The 21135-nt window shown below is 43.1% G+C and overlaps 1 protein-coding gene across 5 annotated transcripts in view; it reads right to left on the bottom strand.

Moving 5' to 3' along the window:
- The window catches only part of Garnl3 (GTPase activating Rap/RanGAP domain like 3), a 143802-nt gene that overhangs the window by 107900 nt on the left and 14767 nt on the right, over nucleotides 1-21135 (bottom strand). For 2 of the 5 annotated variants that reach the window (XM_046451190.2, XM_058581776.1), the window contains 2 exons: nucleotides 9900-9953; nucleotides 4098-4167 (listed from right to left, as the gene is read on the bottom strand). In XM_046451190.2, coding sequence (XP_046307146.1) covers nucleotides 4098-4167; nucleotides 9900-9953 — 124 coding nt within the window. Of the gene's footprint in view, nucleotides 1-4097; nucleotides 4168-4238; nucleotides 4474-5164; nucleotides 5771-9899; nucleotides 9954-21135 lie in introns of those variants that run through there. The other 3 variants (XM_058581777.1, XM_058581775.1, XM_046451191.2) reach the window with 3 other exon arrangements.

Below are 21135 nucleotides of genomic sequence, written 5' to 3'. Positions count from 1 at the left end.
CTAGAAGAGGCAAATGCCCAGACATAGCAAGTAGAGTTGAGTCTACGAAGAGCTGGGGAGAGGAGGGGTGGGGAGTAGTGTTTAATGGGTACAGAGTTTTAATTTGGGATGATGGAAAATGTTCTGAGAGCGATTAGCAGTGATGGTTGCATAATATTATACATCATATTGCCCCTGAATTATATATTTAAAAGTGGTTAAAATGGTAAATTTTATGTTGTACATACTTTAGCACAATAAAAATGAAAGAATACACCCACCTGTCTGGCTGCTGGCAAAAAGGGACCAGAGAGAGATGATATGCAGTCAGGGGAAGCTATGTGTGGAGAGAATGGTGAGACACAGAGCAAGGTAAAGATGAGAAATCATACAGGCCAGAGAGGAACAGACAGAACAGCTGCTGGGCGGCCACAGGGGGCCCAGCTCTGCACTTCATTCCAGGGAGACTCATCCATGTCTTTTCAGTGAATTACTTTATGCTCAGCTAGACTGACTGCCTCTGGGCTCCTTGAAGGAAGAGGAGCCTGATGAAGGCTGGGAGCGCAGCTGAGAGCCAGGAAAGACATTGCCTGGGACGCCAAGCTCAGGCAGCTGGCTTCTGAACAGGACTACAGCTCCAAGAAAGCAGGAGACATGGCATCCCCTGCCCCTCAGATCCTCGCATGGTGTCTGCACATGTAGATCTTCAAAAGGGGCTGGGGGTGGCTCAGCAGTAGAGTCCTTGCCTGGCATGGGTGAGGCACTGGGTTTGATCCTCAGCACCACGTAAAAATAAATAAATAAAGGTATTGTGTCCATCTACAACTAAAAAAATATTTAAAAGAAAGATATTTATCCAATAAAGGTTAAGAATCTCTCCCATGAGTTTACAGAGATCTAGGATTCCAGGCTCTCACTTACCAAATTCATATCAATGGCCACCATAGGAATTTAAGTCCCTAATTTTCCCCTATTACTGCTTTGAATGGCCACACTTAGCTTTTCACAAAGACTTATACCTAATTTGTTCAAAGTCAAAGTCTCTGCTGACATTTCCATATTATATAATCCTGAATACTTTCCATAAAATGTGAGTTCCAGCATGTTCAACATTTATTGGATTCCCAATGGTTTCCCTCATACCAGGTAAAGAAAAGTTAAACCCACTTTCTTATGTATATAGAACACATAATAGTTTTTAATTTCATAATACAGTCACCCTCCATATCCATGGGTTATACATCCAGGGATTCAGTCAACAGTGTATCAAAAATATTTTGAAAAAAACTGCATCTGTGCTGAAGATGTAGAGACTGCTTCTTCTTGTCATTGCCTAAGAACCCAGAGAGTACAGAATTAGTTACCTGGCATTGTGTCTTACTAGGCATTATAAGCAATCCAGGGAAGATGTGAAACACATGGAAGAAGTGTGTAGGTCATGTGCAAACATACCATTTGATATAAGGGATTTCCCTCACATTTTAGCACCCAGTGGGAGTCCTGCAACAAACCCCCTGCAGACATCAAGGGAAAACTGTACTCTATTATCCAGAGGTGAGAGAAAATATTGCCTTCCTTTCAAAACACAATGTCAGAATTTCAAGAGAGTCTTAGATAGCAAAGCTGGAGTTCTGCTCGTTTCCTTTTTCTCACTCATTCCAATCACCAGTGCATACGTTACTTCTAACATGGGAAACTAGAAACAACCTGATTTTATAAAAAGAGGGACACTTTCACAGATAGTCATTTATCACCAAATTGGGCTATCATGCTCAGATTGAGATGGCAACTCTTTAGAAGGAGACATTTACAAAACATAGTTAACTGAAAAGAGAGGAATGCAAAAGCAAACATGCAATTTCATTACAGTCATCTAAAAATGAATTTTGTAGCTATAAAGATTATGAGGTACTGAAAGGAGATGAAAACAGTTGCTACAAGGCAGTGAGACTGTTTACGGGATTTAAAAATATATTTAAAGTTTGTCTATAAGATTTTTAAAAGTGAACTATGAACACACACACGGCTCCAAAATGAATGAAGATTTTTTGGCCAGGGCTAACAGATGCCTTGTCTGGGATTCTATAAGGCAGGGGTTCTTCAAGTGTGTTGCCTGGACCAGCAACATTATATCAATCTGGGAATTTGTAAGAAACTCAGATTAAATTTGAAACTCTGGGCTGGTCCCAGTGATCTGTTCTGATAAGCCTTCCAGGTGATTCCCATGTCTGCTAGAGTTGGAGAGCCACTGCTGTCAAGTACCATTCTGAGGTTCTATGACTTCCACAGGTCTGCAGGGTCCGCCTTTCTTCCCATGTTGTTTTCCCAAGCATCACTCTCACTGTTCACAAGAGCTCCATGCTACTTACTCAGCCAAGTGCAGGTCTTCACTGACAGCTGCACTCCTGCTGCTGAATTTCATCTTTACTGCTGCAGCCAGTTAACATGCACTGTACCCAGGTGTTAAGTGCTTTATTGTATCATCTCATTTAATCCTCATGTCAGCCTCACAAGGCCAACATCCCTATTGTATGGAAAATGGAAGCCAAAAGAAGTTCAAGATCACATCACTAGCAAATCATGGTTCAAGAATGACTTCAGAGCACAGGTTCTTTGCACCACTAAGGTTCAGAGAAGTAAAGCAATGGGCTGGTGATATAGGTATGGTAGGGCTGGCGTGTGGACCCAGGCCTGCCTGGTTCCAAAGCCTGTTTGCCTTGTATCCACTCAGCTCTGCTGCCTCACACTCTCTGCTAGGCAGAATCATCTGCTCACTGCCCTTGGAACACATCATTGCCAAGAATCATGCTGCTTGCCCACATCTCCTGTCTATTCTCTGCCACCCGCCCACAGCCCACAGCTCTCCACGAGGCCTTCCATGTCACTTCCCTGAGATTCCTGGCAGAACGTTTCCCTCCCTTCTCTTGTCCCCTACCATGCTTTCTCTGTGTCCTGCTACATTTACCAATTCCCACTCTGAGTCACAGCACACAGCACACAGCTCCTTAAGGTGAGGCAGAGGTCTAAATTGGCATGGTGTCACCAGTGAGTGACAGAACAGGCACTGATTGAGTCAATCAATGTGTCTTTTAAGTGGCTAAATTCATTCTTTAGATATTTTATGTATCTTCTCTGCCCAGCTGGAAGACAGTAAGCTCCTGAAGAACAAGAATGGAATCTTTTATTTATTTTATATTTTCAAGAGTCCTCAGCCCTGCACCAGGTATACAGTCAAGTCCATAACATAAGCTTGAATTCACGTAGAATGCTGCTGGTGCACAAATCTGGTATAAATTTCTCTACTACTCAAACCCTGTAAAAAGGCAGCTTATGTTAACGGGATAATCAGGTCCTATACTAATGGATATAGCAACTCATTTTTTATAACTAGATGGAAACAGTAGATTTAATGTTCTTAACAGAAATTAAACAATAATAAGTAGAATTTTATGAGTACATTTTCCTAAAATTTGTTCAAAACTCTATGCAATTGAGGAAAAAAATCATAATTCTGTCTTTAAAAAAGGTAAAGATGCTTACACTGTACCTCTTTTAAAATGAAAACATATTCTTTATAAAAATCATACCAGAAACTCCAATGTCTGTAATTAGGAAAAGGTGGGTATCTTTCATCTATTGTAGTCATTCATCTAGTTCAACTAGTATGCTAGTAACAGGAGAGAAGATCGAATAAATATTCCAACTCCTGTCACATACCCAGAAAGCAAAGGTGCTGAAAATCAGAATAAGTATTTCAATAATAAACCTTGAAAACCAGCTCTTTAAACTTTTAGAAACAAGGCAATATAAAAATGAAATTGCTACCTTTATTAATTCACAAATTATTTTATTAAATCCATACACCATTAACAGGAAAATATCAAGCCACAACATATATTTAATAAACTGAAGACATGAGATTAAAAGTACATAACAATAAAAATAAAGATGATCAAATTATCATAGCCTTTCAATAGATATTTATTCCAATCCAGTCCTTACCCTGTACTCACATGGTCTAACAATAAATATATAGCAAAAGATTCGATGAGCTTGGCTGGCAATCGTCTCTAAATCTACATCAATGGATCACCACTGAACAGGCAGCATCGACTTACCAGCTCCACAGATCCATAATGTTTCCTACTGAAATCCCCACGTCTACAGCCTAGGTCTTCCGAGACAGAGCTGGAACAAAAATGCTTCATCAGTATTATACATAGCGATCTGGCCACAAACCTTCTGCAGAAATCAACTACCATTTGCAAAAAGGGCTGCTATGGAACGGGCTTGCAGCGCCCTGGCTCCTCACTGCAGGGGAGCCTCCGTGCGACAGATACGGTCCCCAGCAGCCATTGCAGAGCCCGGGTTTCATGGAGCCCTCAGTAAAAAGAAAAATGCCCGAGTCATCCCTGGAAGTATAGGCAATGATTGAATTAAATATTTAGTCATTTGGAATCGATTGAAATTTCCAAGGCTACTGGTGGTTTATAATTTCATTTCTCTATTACCAAAGGGGATAGAAGCCCTGCAGTAACTTGAGGCAAGGGACAAAGCTGCTGAACCAGATCTTGCAATTATCTTTTGCTTAAGTCTCTTTGTCCCAAATATGCAACATAAAAATAACCAGCATCATTTAATGCTATATTTTAAGCAGGAGACAAAAACTCCCAAATCCCAGTAGGCCCTACTCCCCAGCGCCCCCTCCCTCCACTTTAATTTAAGACTTTTATGTGACAATATGAAAAAAGACCAGGACTAACAGAAAATCTGAAAACTGAACATCTGAGCCTCTTCGATTTTTTTACCCAGCAGCAGCTAATACATCCCACTTCCTCTCCCCCTCCCCACAAAATCAGGCTTAAATCAGATAAGAAAACTCACAGGTGTTGTTGAAGAGCAATTAAAACAAAGACAAAATTGTTCCTGCGTTTACATCTTGAAAGCATAGTTATTCCTTCAAAAGGCACATACCTTATTGGCTAGTTAGTACCTTTAGGACCCCAAGCAGTACTCATGAAAGCAACAGAGATCCACAAAATACAAAACAGTTTTAATAAGTTTGGTTCTAATACGTCATGCAAACAACTCTAATAAAACAGAAAATAAAACAACAGAGGAATCACAGGTTTAATATGTTCAAAACCTTTGGAATGTAACGTGCAAAGAAAGGTGCACTCGGTACCTTTTCATCCTTCCTTACAAGGAGGCTACATTTTCTAAATTACAGCCCTCTTGGTAAATTCGGAAAGACACCAGCTCTGATGTTTAGCATCCACAGAACTGACTCTCTGCCAGGACACTGTTTGATAGGCTCCAAGGAAGACAGCATGAGAGGAATGAGATTAGAGAGTCTAATGGTATTCTGCCTCCACCATTTCACAGAGACGGCTGAATTAATCTTATATGAGGAATTTAACCTTTTGTCGTCCTCACTCCCTTAGCTGAAAATGTATAACAGATCAAGGAAGGCAGTGTGGGAGGGGTCCCAGATGCTGCCCCAGCTACCTTCCTGCTTCTAGTGACATCATTTTCTTCCCCTGCAAAAAATCTCTGAAGGAGAATTTTAAAACTTTTCCCTGTGGTGTGTTCCTGTCTGTTAAATCTCGTCTACACTCTCTCAACCCATCCTGCAAACCCTCCTAGAGACACCACCCTCCAGGTTCCAAGATCCTACCCCAGCAGCCTGAGGTTACTAAGAGATGGGGGCTCTTGAGAGGAGCATCCATGCACAGACCAACATGGGGCACAAAGCAGATGCTAATCTCAACCCACCGCTGCAGTGCCAGCCAGGCCCACAATGAAACCAGCATCAGCAGCAGTTCTAATGCAAATGGCCCACAACACGAAAAGAGCAAGGATGCCAGCCCTTCCAGGGCTGCTCTCAGTGCCACTGAGGGGGTTCTAAGATGCGTGACAACAGTTAGAAACAAACACAAGAAAGACGGCAACCTTATATCCCTGGAGCAACCACCTCCCTTAGACACTCATAGGGGAAAACACTGCCCTCTGAAAAAAACTGAGGGAGCTACAAAGAGACTGCTGCTATCTGCTGCCCCCACCCCCGCCGCTAATTACATTTCATCCAATACACTGCAGAGAAAGAGAGAGAGAGAGAGAGAGAGAGAGAGAGAGAGAGAGAGAGAGAGAGAGAGAGAGAGAGAGCTTCCTCGTGGTAGGGGCCAGGCTGGACTCTATGGGGTGCATTTCTAAGGTTGCAGGAGGCACTCAAAAGCAGTTGTCAGATGTGCCCCCTTCCCAGGCATAAAGCACCAGGGTTCCAAGTGGAGGGGATAACCCTGGGCTCCAGAGGAGCTCTGTTCTCCTCTCAGTCCCAGGACTGGCCCTCTGCCTGACACAGAGTGGGCAGACAAGCAGTAAATGCTTGCTGCCTTAGTGGAGGCATCCTGTCAGGGCCCATAACTTCAGGGTCTCGGTAGCTAGTGCCTAAAGGCATCCCTTGTAGGCAGGGAGGAAGGCTGCCTGTTGCCATCCTCCCTGATGGCCACTGGTCTTTGTTCCCTCCATTCAGCCAGTCTTGGCCCACAAGGCAGCCACTATTATATGTACACCAAAACCTGTTTCTCATGGGCTTGTTGCTGGACTACATTTGCTGGCCTTTGTTACAGTATATGTGACCATGTGACAGCTCTGGCCAAAAGTATGGGCAGAAGTGGGTGAACCACTTCCAGGCACATCCCTTCCTGGAAGGCATGCTGTCCTCCCTGGTGGCCACCAGAAGGACCTGCAGAAGGGCAGAGCTTTAGGGTGGAAAAAACCCATGTCTTTGAATGCCCACATGAAAGGCCATACCAAAGAGTATCCAAATTGGAATATGATGTGAGCAAGAAACAAACATTTAGCTGTACCAGTCAGGTAGGATTTGGGTTTGCCTGTTAAAGCCACTGTGTTGACTGAACTAAACAGCATCTCGTGAGGGTGCCCTGCAGCAACATAACAGCCGAGATACAGACCTGGTGGCAGACAGTAGCCAGAGAAAACTGATCTCAGAGGTCCCCAAAGTGGCAATGTGTATTATATAGTCACAAAATATTTGGTAACACTCATATCCACAGTAATTCAGAAGGTAGACCATGTACTTTCTGAGGCTGCAGCTCCTGGGAAAGGGTCAGACAGAATCAGAGTGAAATCAGTGCCAGCTCCTACTGGCTGACCTTAACAAGGGTTTTTATAAGAAAGAGACCAGCTCTGGAAAGAACTAGATGGGTTTCAAGTGAAGATAGAAGGGAATAGAAAAAAAATAGAAAAAGGGAATAGAAAAAGGGCCTCAAGGACTTGACAAATCACTCTGTTTCTGGCTCCAAATAAGAGTGAAGTGAAATGCAGGTGAAATGCAGGTAGGCATGAGAGGTGCCTCTTCCAGATCTAGCCTGTGACCATTTCTCATGAATAACCCATGGTCTCTTTCTTTATTTGCTAGCTGAATGGGGAGGATGAGGACTGTGAGGGATTAAACCATAACATGGAAGGAGCCTTGGTCTCAAATGGGCACACAGAAGATTCTAACTGGGAATTCCCTTGCTGGGCTGGGCTGATGGTAAGGACCAACTCATACTGTTTTCAATCATTAAGAGCCAGGGCTTATCTATTAAAACAGGTAATTTTATCTCCATCAATATAGCTCTCCATAGGTACTGGAAACTAGTATTAGAATAACTTCTACAAAAGGCGGGTGTCAGAGGGCTGGTAGGCCACAAGGACTCTGTATCAGAGATTGGCAAACTGTGGACCAACCCAGCCCCTGCCTGTTTTTGAAAGCAAAGTATGACTGGAACCCAGCCATGCCTACCGGTTATGGATTATCTATGGCTGCTTCTGCAGAATGACAGAGGACTTGAGTAGTTCCAACAGAAACTAGGACTCACAAAGCCCAAGCTATTTACTAACTGGCCCCTTATAGGGGAGAAAAATAGTCATCCCTTCAAGTAGTCCATGAATCCCTATAGCTGGGTTCAGGTGCTTCTAGATTTTAAAACCCATCAGACTCCTTAAGGGAGCTTTGTACAAGTGCAGATTCCCTGGCCCTGTTCACAGAGGTTGTGTTTGGTATGTCTGAGATCCAAACAAGCAACCAAAAGACTTCTGCTGCAGGTCACCCACAGACAATGCTTTGAAAAATACTGCTCTTCCAGACACCGCTGGAATCCCCAGGAAACCTGCAAATGGTTCTACAGCACTTTTATAAAGAAGATGAAGGCCTAGGTCAAGGTTTCCATCAACGACGAGGTGCAGTGTGGTCCTTCCGAGCATTGCTCTGTTGCAGACCTGGGTTCTTAGCCTCTCTGGGCATCAGTCACATCATCTCTAAACTGGGTTGAAAGCAGCACCTACTTGACAGGGTTCTAAGCAGACAAAGCACTAACCATGATGTCTACTGCATGGAAACTACTCTCAATGTTATCTATTATTATTGCTCTTATTATTAATATAAGTTCCTCTTAGGCTTTTAGAGAGAGACCTAGGAAGAAAAGCTTAGCATAAATGATTATCAACTTTTTTATTCTTTTCTTTTTCTTTCTTTTTGCAGTGCTGGGGATGGAACTGAGGTCCTCCTACGTGCTAGGCAAGTGCTCTACTTCTGAGCTACATCCCAGCCCTGGGTACGAACTTTTTAAAGCATTTTAAGTAAAATGTCCTTTTTTCCCTCCTGCAGCAGTAAGGAGGACCTGGGTCAAGCACCAGCCTTCCCAGGACAGGCTGAGGAGAACACCCCAGCTCAGTACCACTCTCTTCCTAAAATTGCTGGCCTCGCAGGGTGACTTCATCTGGAAAATACCTGAGGCCCACTGCTGCAATGACGGGGAAAACACATGAAACCTGGCTGGAGGATGCCACCAGAACCAGGCAGGTGCCGCCGAGAACCGCGGGGCTTCCAATTCCCCACATGCAGTGTGGCCCAGCTAGAAATAGAAACCCTTCTGTTTCAGCAAATGAATGTGTGAGGGTGCTGGATCACACTTTGCAAGCATGAACAGAGTGGAGGACCTCCATGTTCAATTTCTACATATGGCCTGGGATGGGAGAAAAGACTTCCAGCTCTACACCGAGACTACCCGAATTACAGTTATGTAAGTCAGGTTCCTGGAAAGCAGGATAATGCCCTTTGAAAAGGCAAGAGCTGGCAAAACTGAACAAGAGAAGAAAGGGAGCCGGGCAACCCCCAAAGGGAAAGCCCAACTCATGACACAGGCCCTCACTCAACTGGCCCAGAGATCAGTGCTGACCCTCACAACGGGCTTCAATATTTCCCAGCCCCAGTGGAAGGGTTAAAGCCAACAGTGACAATGGGGACACCTCTTGGGTCAGCAGAGAGAATTTGTGAAAATCAACAGACAATTTTTTGAAGCCTACCAACAGCCACTTCAATGTCAGGATCTCCAGGAGGAACCCTCCCCCTCCTCTACCCAAGCTGAGAGCAAGAGACAGATGGAAGGATTCCCCTAAAGAAGGCCAGAGAAGCGTTTAACTGCTGGATTTCAGATTTGGGCTTGGAGGGAGCTCAGGGTGTCTTAACACAGGTTTTGAATAGCTGATAGCATGTTAGGGCCCAGTTGTCTCGTTTTGTGAAGATACGTCAAGTGACAGAAAAGCAGAGATGCAATTACACATTAATTTCTAATGATGAAATGGAGGAATTCTGTCCTTTTCTGAAGGCAGTGAAGTATGAGGAAGAGGTCTGGAATGAAGGAGTCTGGGAAATCAGAGCCCTTTGATTCTTAGAACTCCCCAGATGGCTCCCTGTTCTCCTGCTGTGTCTGGGGGTACAGTGCTGGGTGCTCCTTGTACTAGGATCTTAAGTTTACCCTCCCTTAGCAAGATGAATCAGCCACAAGGGTGGTCCTAGACCCGAATTTCAGTCCCACCATTTGCTAGCTCTGTGACCCCAGTCAACTACTTACCCACTCTGATCCTGTTTCCTCATCAGTAATATGGGATTAAAATAGTATCTGTCTCTGTGAAGCAATTAAAAGACATCATAAGGTGTTTAGCACAATGTGTGGCACATTAAGTAGTAATTAAATAAATGCTAATTATTCTAATTGTCAGAAACCTCACATTTCTTGGCCATCACCACACCCAATACATCTTACAGAGTGCCTGTTGTAGTAGATCATCAATAACTATCTGTTGAATAAACTCATCATGAATAAATGCTTAGCTCTGCTCCCCTTTGCTCTACCTGAAGGTGTATCTCTGCTTCTTCTACCTCCCTGCTTCCCGACCTCCCGTTGTATATTCCCTGCTGCACCTTCAGACACATTTGATGTCAGGCTGTTCAATTAACTCTCTCATTCCAAACTTTCTCTTTGAAGTGCTAGAGGCTGAACCCAAGGACACTTTATCACTGAGCTACATCCCTAGTCCTTTAAATTTTTGATTTTGAGGCAGGGTCTTAATAAGTTGCCCAGGCTGACCTAAAACTTGTGATCCTCCTGCCTCAGCCTTCTGAGTAACTAGGATTATAGGCATATGCCATCACGCCCAGCCATTTAAATCCTCTTTTGTTTAACATTCTGGAATGAATTCCTTCTACAATATTTATGTGTCTACTAAGTTTCTGGCAAAGACATGTGTGCTCTAGAATTTATCTGATTCTCTAGTATTGATGGTTTTATGGTAATTCACTGCAAGATTCCCTTCACTAATGATCTCTACCAGTGCCTTCAAAGTTATATCTCTGAAATAAAAAGTGGCAACCATACCAAATATTGGAGAGGTTGTGGAGAAACTAGAGTTGAAGTTCTTTTACTCATTCAGAGATAGTTACTCAGCACCTACAAGGTACCAGGTACTGTGCCAGGTGCTAAACCTGTGATGCGTGGTCTCAGCTCTCAGAGAGCTTATGGTGCAGTGGAAGAGATAAATCCAAAGTCCACAGAACTTCCCAGGAACAAAAATACTGAGCACGTAAAGCACACCTGTCTATAGGAAGCTGGTAAGATGGTCTCCAGTGTACACAAAGCCTGGGAGCTGCCACATTCTTGTCAGCTCAAGACCCACCACCTGGACACCTGAGAGATGTATCTATACAGTGAGTGATTCCTGCAAAGTGGAATGTTCCCACACCTGCTCCCTCCCTCCTGCCTCTCCAGAGGATCTGCTGGCTTCTCCGTTTTTGTAAGCTTAAGATTGCTAGGTTTTCAAGCTCAGGTAGAATTTGCTTTGGGAAGCACTGCTCCCTGGGCATCTATGAATGCATGACCAAAAAACGTTAAACAGAAACTCAATGTAAGGAAAAAGACTCAGCAGACAACATATGTTGCTGTGCACCTCCTTTAACCACCTGCAGATCTACTTCTGTGGGGAAATCCCTCCAAGATCTGTCTTCCCTAGTTTTTCAAAGTCTCCCTCCTAGGAGTCATAGACCTGCTTGGATGTGCACCCAGACCTTAAAGGGAGACGCACTACCCAGAGCATACTTATGTACAGTTTGTAGGTGGCCAGAACTATAGAAGCACCAAGGTCATTTTGACCCTTGCTACTCAGTGTGCTCCTTGCACCTGAACTTGTTAGAAATGCAGGATCTCAGGTTCCACTCCAGATCCACTGAAACAGAATCAGCATTCTAACAGACCTTCCAGGGACGCATCCAACACTGAAACATGAGATGCTGTGTTCTAGACCTTGGTTCTCAAACCTAGCTCTCTATCAGAATCATCTGGATTTTTTCCTCTAATTGGTTTTACTATGAAATACTTCAAGATAAATAATAATAAAGAATTATGTAATGAACAGTACAGATACACTTGAATTCCTATGTACCTATCCCTGACCCGTTTGATCTCTCCCTCTCCTGACATAGTTGTTAACTGGGCTTGTACACCCTGCTAATTTTATTTTATTTTTATTCTGTTTTTTGTCGTACTGGGGATTGAACCACAAAGAAATACCATAAAGAAAATACCATAAAAATACCATATTTATGGGGCTGGGGATGTGGATCAAGCGGTAGCACGCTCGCCTGGCATGCATGCGGCCGGGGTTCGATCCTCAGCACCACATACAAATAAAGATGCTGTGTCCGCCGAAAACTAAAAAATAAATATTAGAAAATTCTCTCTCTCTCTCTCTCTCTCTCTCTCTCTCTCTCTCTCTCTGTCTCTTTCTCTCTCTCTCTTAAAAAAAAATAAAAGAAAAAAGCTGAATAAAAATACCATATTTGTACATCCACAAATATTTCTTTTTTTTTTTTTTTTATCTTGAGACAGGGTGTTTTTAAGATGCTCAGGCTGGCCTCAAATTTGGGATCCTCCTGCCTCAGTCTCCTGAGTAGCTGGCATTGCAGGTATGCACCATGCCTAGCTTTTTTTTACATTTTTATATTTATATCTATGTACTTATTCATAAACAATACATTATACAATGCAACATGTTTTAAATTTTTATACAAAAGAATACCATACCATATATATCTTCCTGCAACTACTTTCTTTGGTTAAACACTGTGCTATTGAGAGTTGTGCATGGGTTTACCTGTGGCTCTAATTCATTCACTTACAGTGTCCTGCTGTATCAATACCCCAATGTTTGTCCATACTATTATCAGACATTTTTATTGTTTTCAATTTTTAAACAATACTGTAATAAACATCATTTTACATGTCCCCTTGAATACAGGTGCAGTCACATCCTTAGATTATATCCCCAGGAGTGGACTACAGGGTTGTGTGTGCATTGTTATTTTTTCTCCCTAGGGAAACATTTCCTTTCCAATTCACATCCTGTGAACAGTTTATGAGCTCTACTTGCTCCACATCTTGGCCAGCACTGGGTGTTGTCAGACATTAGATTTTGCCAGTGTGAAGGATGGACAATGGTATCTCACTGAGGTCTGGTTTTAATTTGCATTCCCCTGATAGCCCAAGGGATATTTCTTTTATGCTTATTGACTATTTGGACTACCTGTTCCATGGTCTGCCTATTCCAAATCCTGTACCCACTCCTTTTTAGTTTTTCTTGGTCTTTTCCTGATTTGTAGGATTTATATATTCTAAATACCAACTTTTTTTTTTTTGCTAAGAAATCTCAAACATCCCCTTTCAGTAAGTTGTTTTTCTTTTATTGTCTATGTAATCATACAGAAGTTCTAAAATTCTAGTATAATATTTTCAATCTTTTCCTTTATGATCTTTCTTTGTCTGCCTTTAAGAAATCTTTTACCACCATGATGTCATAAAGATTTTCTTTCTTGTTTCCTGCAAAAGTTTTTAAAGTTTGCTTTATATTTTTTTTATCTAAATATGTAAATTCCCAGTTCCTACTGCAGACCTTTTTTATCTGCATCTTTAGGAGTGGGATCTATATACCTGTATTTTTAGCCAAAATTCATTACATCAGCGATTCTCTTACAGCCAGTCTGAGAAACGCAAATAGATTCATTTCTCACCCACTAGATGCCAATGAAAGGCATTTCCTACAAAATCCCAGGAAATCATCTCATCTCTGCCTCCTTGACTGGTGGGAAGAGACTTCCGAGACATCCAGGGCCACAGACTTAGGACCATCTGGTGTCCAACCTATTATCTGTGCTAGGGCATCCTCTCCAGTCTCCCCTTACCCGCTACTAGTGATATGAAACACTCCATGCCCCAAGGTTCTCTCTTCTTCCTGCTAAACAGTTTGTATTTCTATATTGAGTTGAAATCCATCACAGCTTAATTTCCACCAGCTGGTCCTCCATCTACACCCTTTCATTTTTCCTTAACTTCCTCACCGTCGCTCACACACCCCCGGCCACCTGTCTAGTCTGGCTCTACTCCTGCTCCCAGCCCTCCAGCCTCGCTGCCTTCCTTCCTTTTCCTTCCACTTGCTGAACTTCTTTTTGCCTTGGACCCTGCATGTCCTCTCCAAACTTCTTCCTGGCAGCTTTCCCCTGGACTAGGGAATACGAAGAGGGTATTTGGTCAACATCTGCCTCCCGACCAGAAGAGCTCACAATGGTAGGTTCTCTGGCTGAATCCTTAGCACCTCACATAAGGCCTGCACAGAGTTAGCTCTTGGAAGGGTTTAGTTGACTGATGGATGAGTGAAAGAATGAATGAATGAGTGAAGGCAAGCCAGCCAGCAAATAGCATTAAGATCACGTCTGCAGGAAAGTCCTTCAAATGTGTGAGAGCCACCATTTTCTCTAGGTTTTCTGTCTTTAGTAGGATACTGGGAGTGACCTGAGAGGTTAAGGCCAGCTCTCCTGCATAAGTGTGTAAAGTAGGGTCACAGCAAACACACTGACCACTTCATCTCTTTCCCTAGGGTCAGACAATCCCTGGGATCACGATCCCACTGGTAGCTGAAGTGAGATGCATTACGTTCACGAAATTTGTTTTTGAGTGAGACATAAAAATATTGTAAATATTGCTTCAGGTTAATCTCAAAAATTTCATTTCAGAGGTTAATACAATGCCAGCAATATGAATTAACAAGGAAAATGCTGTGGGAGCTACCACAATGGACAGAGGGCAACTCGGCTCATGAGCTGTCAGCTAGAAATGAAGTGGCATTTCCTATGTCCAGAGATTGGTGTTTTTCAATAAATAGGTAAGTCAAGTAAGTGGGATGAGTGATATTACATAAAAAGTCAATCAACTACAACTATCAAAACTCATCCAACTTGTATACTTAAGATCCTAATATTTTTTCATATAAATTACAGTTCAACAAAATAAAAATTTAAAAAGTCAATCAAAGAAAATATGGAACTCTAACCCAAAACTTTAGTAAATTAATATCTATATGTTTAGAGAAATTATATATGTATAAATATTTTCTGATATTTACATAATTCTGTCTAAACTATTAGTAACTCATTCCCTGATTGTTGGCAAAAAGCATCTTCTTAATGGGCCTCAGTGCCAATGAAAGGGCATGATATGAATTAACTCAATAAATACTGATAATATTAAATAAGTGGAGGATGTACATTTGCACCTCTTTTTAGGAATATGTGTACCTGAGCATCAATGACACAGAGAAGAAAAAACTTTCTTTGTGGAAAACTAGAATTTGCTCTAGTCTAAAATTTTCTCCCTTTGGGAATATAGCTATCAGGGAAGAAAACCTGTTCTCTATTTTCTGTACCTGAAGCCTGCAAATTAAACTGACAGAGACAGATCAACAGGACAGAAGGCAGACAAATCCTATTTTTAACTTGGTGTGCTAGGGCGCTCCACAGAAAAGAAATGAAAACCCAAAGACACAGGTAGACTTGGGGACTCATCCACCACTTTAACAAAAGGTGATAAACCGTGGGGCTTCTAGGGGTAGAAAACCATGGGAAGGTGAATATGGGGGAATGAAGGCCAGACAAGGGCTATGTCATGGGGTTTGTCTCTGCAGACTCATCTGGTGGCTTCTCTGGGTTTGGTGAGAAGAGTTCTTCTTATGGTGCAGGTGAAAGAAATGTGTGCCCTGCTTCTGGGAGTACACATGGGGAGGGAAGGGAGCTTCCCATGTCCGTTTTTTCTCAACTGTCTTCAGCCCCAAATAATCTTCATGCCAAGGTATATTGTGGGGCGGCCTATTCTGACCTTTTATAGCCAATAGCAATATGTAAAAAATATAGTCTTGAACATAAAAGTAAATGCTTTTTATTTTAGGTCACATGGAGTTGACATGAATTTTGCCTTGAGGTGACCCAGCACAGGGGCAAGGCCCTGGGCTACATTTTAAATGACTTCTGTGTCATATTTTAATTTTGTGGACCAAGTTAGAGCCAAGCTTATCTCTGCTGTTTTCTTCCAGGCACATTCAGACCACAGAGTAGAAGAAAAGCAGTTTACTTGTGCTTTCAAGGTCAAACTATATTTCTGAAATATCTAAAATGTTTAATCTCTAAGCTGCTCAGACTCTGAAATAGTCTCCTAAGAAAATGAAACTGTGAAAGTAAGGGCGATCAGGGGTAGGAAGAGAAGGGAGACAGATACACCAAATGCACAGAGCCCCGGGAGACAAAAGCCCTTAACTAAAAACTTTAACTATCATAGGAGATGACACAAGAACAGCCAGCCTTTTTCTGAGGCCAAAATGGGATTTATAAGATGAGTGCTGGCTAAGGTGAATTTAGGGCAGGGCCACCCAAACTATGGCCCTTTGCCTCTTGAAAGTACTGATCAGAAGGCATGATATCCCCTAATCACTATTTATAGTGTGTCCTTCCGGTGTCTGTACTGTACTTTGAGTTGAGGTGAGCACCAAAATGGGTTGCTGGTCCCTGAGGAATATAAAATTTGAGAGAACTGAAGACTAGAATAGTCAAAGGAACACAGTTCTTAGTAATGGCCTAACTTCCTTGGGGAAAATTGATTGCTTTGTTATTCCTGCAGGGGACCCGGAGCTCAACAGTGAGTCCAGAAAGGGGCCAGCATGTCCTTGCAGAGAGCGAGGCCATCTTCCTTCCTGATTTTAGGTCACATGGAGCCACAACAAATGAGTGTGCCTCAGTCTATCAGCAGCATCTTTAACTCCATGTTATCTTGAATGATTACCATCTACCTTCCTCTCCCTTCAACTCAGGCCACCTCCCTTCCTGGGGCCTCATTGCTCCTGGGCCTTCTAATATCACCTCAATGCTAATCACGCTCCCAGTCAAACACCCAACTGGACCCTTCTCCCCACCTGCAAGCTCAGACATCTGGCTTCTGGACACAGTCCACAGACGCCCCAGAAGCCACCCCCCGCCCACCCAACACAGCCCAAACCGGATTTCCTCCTGACTCCTCCCAGCCATTTGGGAACATTCCAGGGTTCTCTCAAATCAACAGCTAATCAGTCACCTGCGATAGCTCCACGCCACCACGTCCCTTTGGAAAATTGTGTGACTGTATCTGTGTACCTGTGTTTCATTCTTCAAAGGAACACCACACTTGCTTGCTTTAAAACTCAGAGCACATAGACCTCAAGGGGAAAACCTGCCCCCTCCTGCCCCACATAGGCAACTTGGAACGCTCCTGTGTATCTCCCAGAGGTGATGTGTACACTTACAAGGAAAGGGCAATACATGTTCCCCTCTGCTTACACAAATGGGAGTGTATTACAGTCAGCCCTCCGTATCCACAGGCTCCACATCTGCAGATTCAACCAACCACAAATCAAAAATATCTGGAAAAAATTGCATCAGTACTGTACACATAAGGACTCTTTTTTCTTATTATTATTCCCTAAATAACCATTTACACAGTATTGACTGTTACTATAAGTAAAATCAAGGTGATGTGAAGCATATGGAAGGACAATGTAGTGAACCACACTGTCTCACATAATCCACAGTTCTGGGTACCTGCAGGGGTGTGAAACCAATACCCCATGGATAATGAATGTTAATTGCATGTACAATCCTCCTCCTTGATCTTGTTCTTTTTTTTCCCACTTGACATATCTTGGTGATTTTTTCCAAATCTGTACCCAAAAAGCTCCTGTATTCTTTCTCATGGCTGTGTAGTATTCCACTGAATAGCTATATCATGTTGTATTGAACCAACTCCCCAGTTAATGGTTTCCGATATTTGCTATTACTAATACTGCTGCAATGCATGACCCTGAGCATGCACTTTTGCACATGACCATGTTTATAGAACCCTGCGACATCTTTCAGTTTCTTGCTCCTTGCCCCTTTCTATCTCCACTGTGTCTGCTTTAGCATTCCACTGGCATCTCTGCTTTATTACTCTTAACTCACACTTAACAAATACTTGGTGTGTACTTTCCACAAGCCGGGGACTCCATTCAGATGGGGAAGAACAAGGGAATAAAGAAGCAGACCCACCCCACAATATCCCTGCCTACCTCACAACTGTTGAAGCTTTGGGAGCTTACGAAAAATCAACCCCTCTCTCCTCTGTGTTTGGAATCAGTAGAGAATTAGCGACAGGAATCAAACAAATGGGAATAAAAACATGAACTTCCTTACCATCAGTGTTTCTTTGGCAAAAGAGGCCAGTCCTACAGCCAAATGGGCTTCCTACTGTGTCCTCCATGTTCAGACCTGGAGCAACCCTCTTGTGGGAGAGTTGGATCTGTAGAGGGGCAGACGGCTGCCCAGATGGTGGCCAGGGGAATTGCTGTCTCATGACTGACAAGCTCCGGCAGGGGACAGAGACAGACAGGCCTCTACACCAGCTTCTAGAAGACTCAGGTGTATTTTCCAAATGGAAATAGGAGGTGAGATGAGGCACCAGCTCCATGGGCAAGCAGATCCCAAGAGGGAGAGAGGAAGTGGGGAGGGGACAGGTTAGCTACCCAACCTCTTTGCCCCTGCCCGAGGAAAGTGGAGAAATTTCTTCATGGTAACACAAGATTAGCAGGATAGAATTCCTCTAACAGTAAACCAAAAAGCTTACTTTCCATCACTCTGCTTTAAAACAAAGTGGCTCTTCAACTAGGAACAAATGAGATCTTTCGAAGTTTCTAAAGGGTATTTTTGAAAAAAAGGTTTAAATAAAAAAATTGCCTACTATTATGCTCTCTGACAAACTCTTTTGAATACTTGTCTATTTTCCTCAAAGATAAAAAAAATAAACTATTACTAATTCAGCTTAGTGACAGGAATTGAGTCTGAATTATAGGATTTTTAAGAAATCTAACTTTATTGTAGCATGCTGTAATTGAACATAAGAAAGGCTGACGTAAACAAGAATTAGAAGATTATTCCAAAGTGATTAAAACATTTTCAAACTTTTTTCTGTCCTTTCCTCTTCTGGCTGATATCTTTTTAAGGCAGATGGCCCTGAACGACCATCTTTCTAATATGTTTACTTTGCTACAATACTAGAAATTTTTTCTTGCATAGCCCAGAGCCAAGTTTACACATTAGGAAAGGTGAGAAATGCCTCAGGGTCTTGCACTCAGCCTGCCCCATGCCACTGGGTCTCAGAGTTCCCCAGGCTTCCTGATCAGCAAGTTTATAGTCAGCTTTTAGTTCTGATCCCTGACCTTTCATTCTGCTGCATTCGACACCATCAGCCAGATTCCTGAGTCCCACCACTAGGGACTCTAATTAAACAGGTTCCATGATCCATTTTTTGACAAAATTTCTGAAGTTATTTTTGTGACTGGCCACAGACTGCTCCCCTTCTCCTTGACACTCCTCCACTGGCTTTCACAACCCACTAGAGCCCTGTTCTCCTGCCTTCTGACCACTCCTTTTCTTTTGCATGGCTACTGTAGCTCACCATTGCAATAAGAACTAACACATCTGCCTGAATAAAGGACCATCCCAGAAGAAGCAGACAGAGGTCCACAAGCCAGGATGGACAACTCAAGGCCTTCCTCAGCTCCTTTTCCTGGATGGGGAAGATGTCCCTCAAGTCACAAAGCTGGCAAGATACACCCAGGATGCCTGTGGCATATGACATGGCCTGTGACATGGTAGAAAATGGACAGCAGGAGTCAAGGAGGCAACAGGTAGAGAGATAGGCAGGCTGCAAGGTTGGAGGTGCAGGTAGCAAGAGAAAAACAATCTGACTTGGTAGCATTTATACATTTAGGCCCTTTAATGGCCATTTATCTAACTTTTTTATCTGACCCAACATTCTTATGACTAGTAGATTAGCTTCTCAGAATGCATAGCTAAGCTTAGCAGACATCTAGCCTTCTCTAACCCTAAAGCTAAAAATGCTATAAAATAGCCGGGTGTGGTGGCACACGCCTATCCCATGACTCAGAAGGCTGAGGCAGGAGGATTAAAAATTCAAGAATAGACTCAGCAACTTGGTGAGGCCTTAACAATTTAGCAAGACCCTGTCTCAAAATAAAAAAATAAAAAGGGCTGAGGATGTAGCTCAGTGATAGAGTGCCCCTGGATATAATCCCCAGTACTGAGGATAGGGGGTGGGGAGAAGCTCTAACATCTGAAACCCACAGAGAAGAATGCCTTGCCACGTTGCAGCTCATCTACCCTATGCTCCTACCAGTGTAAATGGTAAACACATTGATTTATGACTTACATTTGTTCTGGCTATAAAAAGTTCATGCAACCTCTTCCACAGTGGAACATGTCATTCAGGATAATTCAAATCCATGTTCCTAGGCCATGGTCACTCACATTTGGCTCAGAATAAACAATATTCTCATTTCCTTTAAAGCAGAGATGTTACTTTATGTCAACACACAGGTTTATCAAGTCCATTCTAATCTTCCTCTGAAATATTCCTAAGTCCAGCCTATCCCTTCTGCCCCGACTAGAACTCTCATTGGTCCCCACTGCCAACAGACTCATCTAAATGCAATTTAGCTGTCCCCTGACACTATTTTCTTTCCAATATGCAATTCTAATTGTGCAATGCCCTGCCTAGAGTGTCAAGGCCAGGGGTTCCCATTCCCCCAATGACATGGCTCTACCCAACCACCAAAGCTCACTGCCCACCACTCCCCAAGAAGCATCAGCCAAATCAGATTGCTTCAAGGTCTCCCCACACCTCTACCTGGTAGTTCCCCAACTTCAAGTGCTCTTTCCACTGAGAAATTTTGGACTGTCCCAGCTAACAACACTTTTATAAGTCCCCTTTGCATCCCCAGCACTTGGCACAAGGCCCAGCTCTGGCTTGGTCAGTTTCATTGGTGTACAGCACTGGACTATAAGATTCTTCACTTGACAGTACCAAAATGCCCTGTGGCCAGTGACATTCCATAAACACCTTGATTGCACACCTGAGTGTTCTGGGGTTGAGAGATGGGCACTGGAGCTAGACAAACCTAGGTTCGAAACCCTGCTGTGTGTCTTGGACAACTCTCTTAATCTTTCTGCCTCAGCTTTCTCAAGTGTAAAGCGGGGATAACAGTAGCAGCCTCATTTTTTTTTTTTTTCATTTGTGAAGACTAAAGGAGAAAACGCATTTAGGATGTTTGGGGAAATGCCTGTACATGGGTGATAGATAAATATTTGTTGAATGGATAACTTAATGAATGAGAGATTCTTAAAGAAACACCTTTCTAGCTTGTTTTCCAAAGAACTCAACGTTGGCTCCGGCAAATTCCAGCCTGTGCCCCGGGCATGGTCCAACACGCCCATTCTCACGTGCCGCTGGGTGAGCTTAATGAGCAAAAGCACACACCTCGGGCTCCCTTGGCTCCGCAGGGACACAGGCACTTCCCCCGCTCCGCCCGCAGCCAGGTCAGCCCTGAGGCCGCCAATCACCAGGGACC

The sequence above is a fragment of the Marmota monax genome, unplaced genomic scaffold (assembly GCF_021218885.2).
Source record: "Marmota monax isolate L192 unplaced genomic scaffold, Marmota_monax_Labrador192_F-V1.1 WCK01_AAM20220418_F8-fsc00020, whole genome shotgun sequence".
Classification (NCBI taxonomy): domain Eukaryota; kingdom Metazoa; phylum Chordata; class Mammalia; order Rodentia; family Sciuridae; genus Marmota; species Marmota monax.
This window is presented reverse-complemented; position numbering and strand designations above follow the sequence as displayed.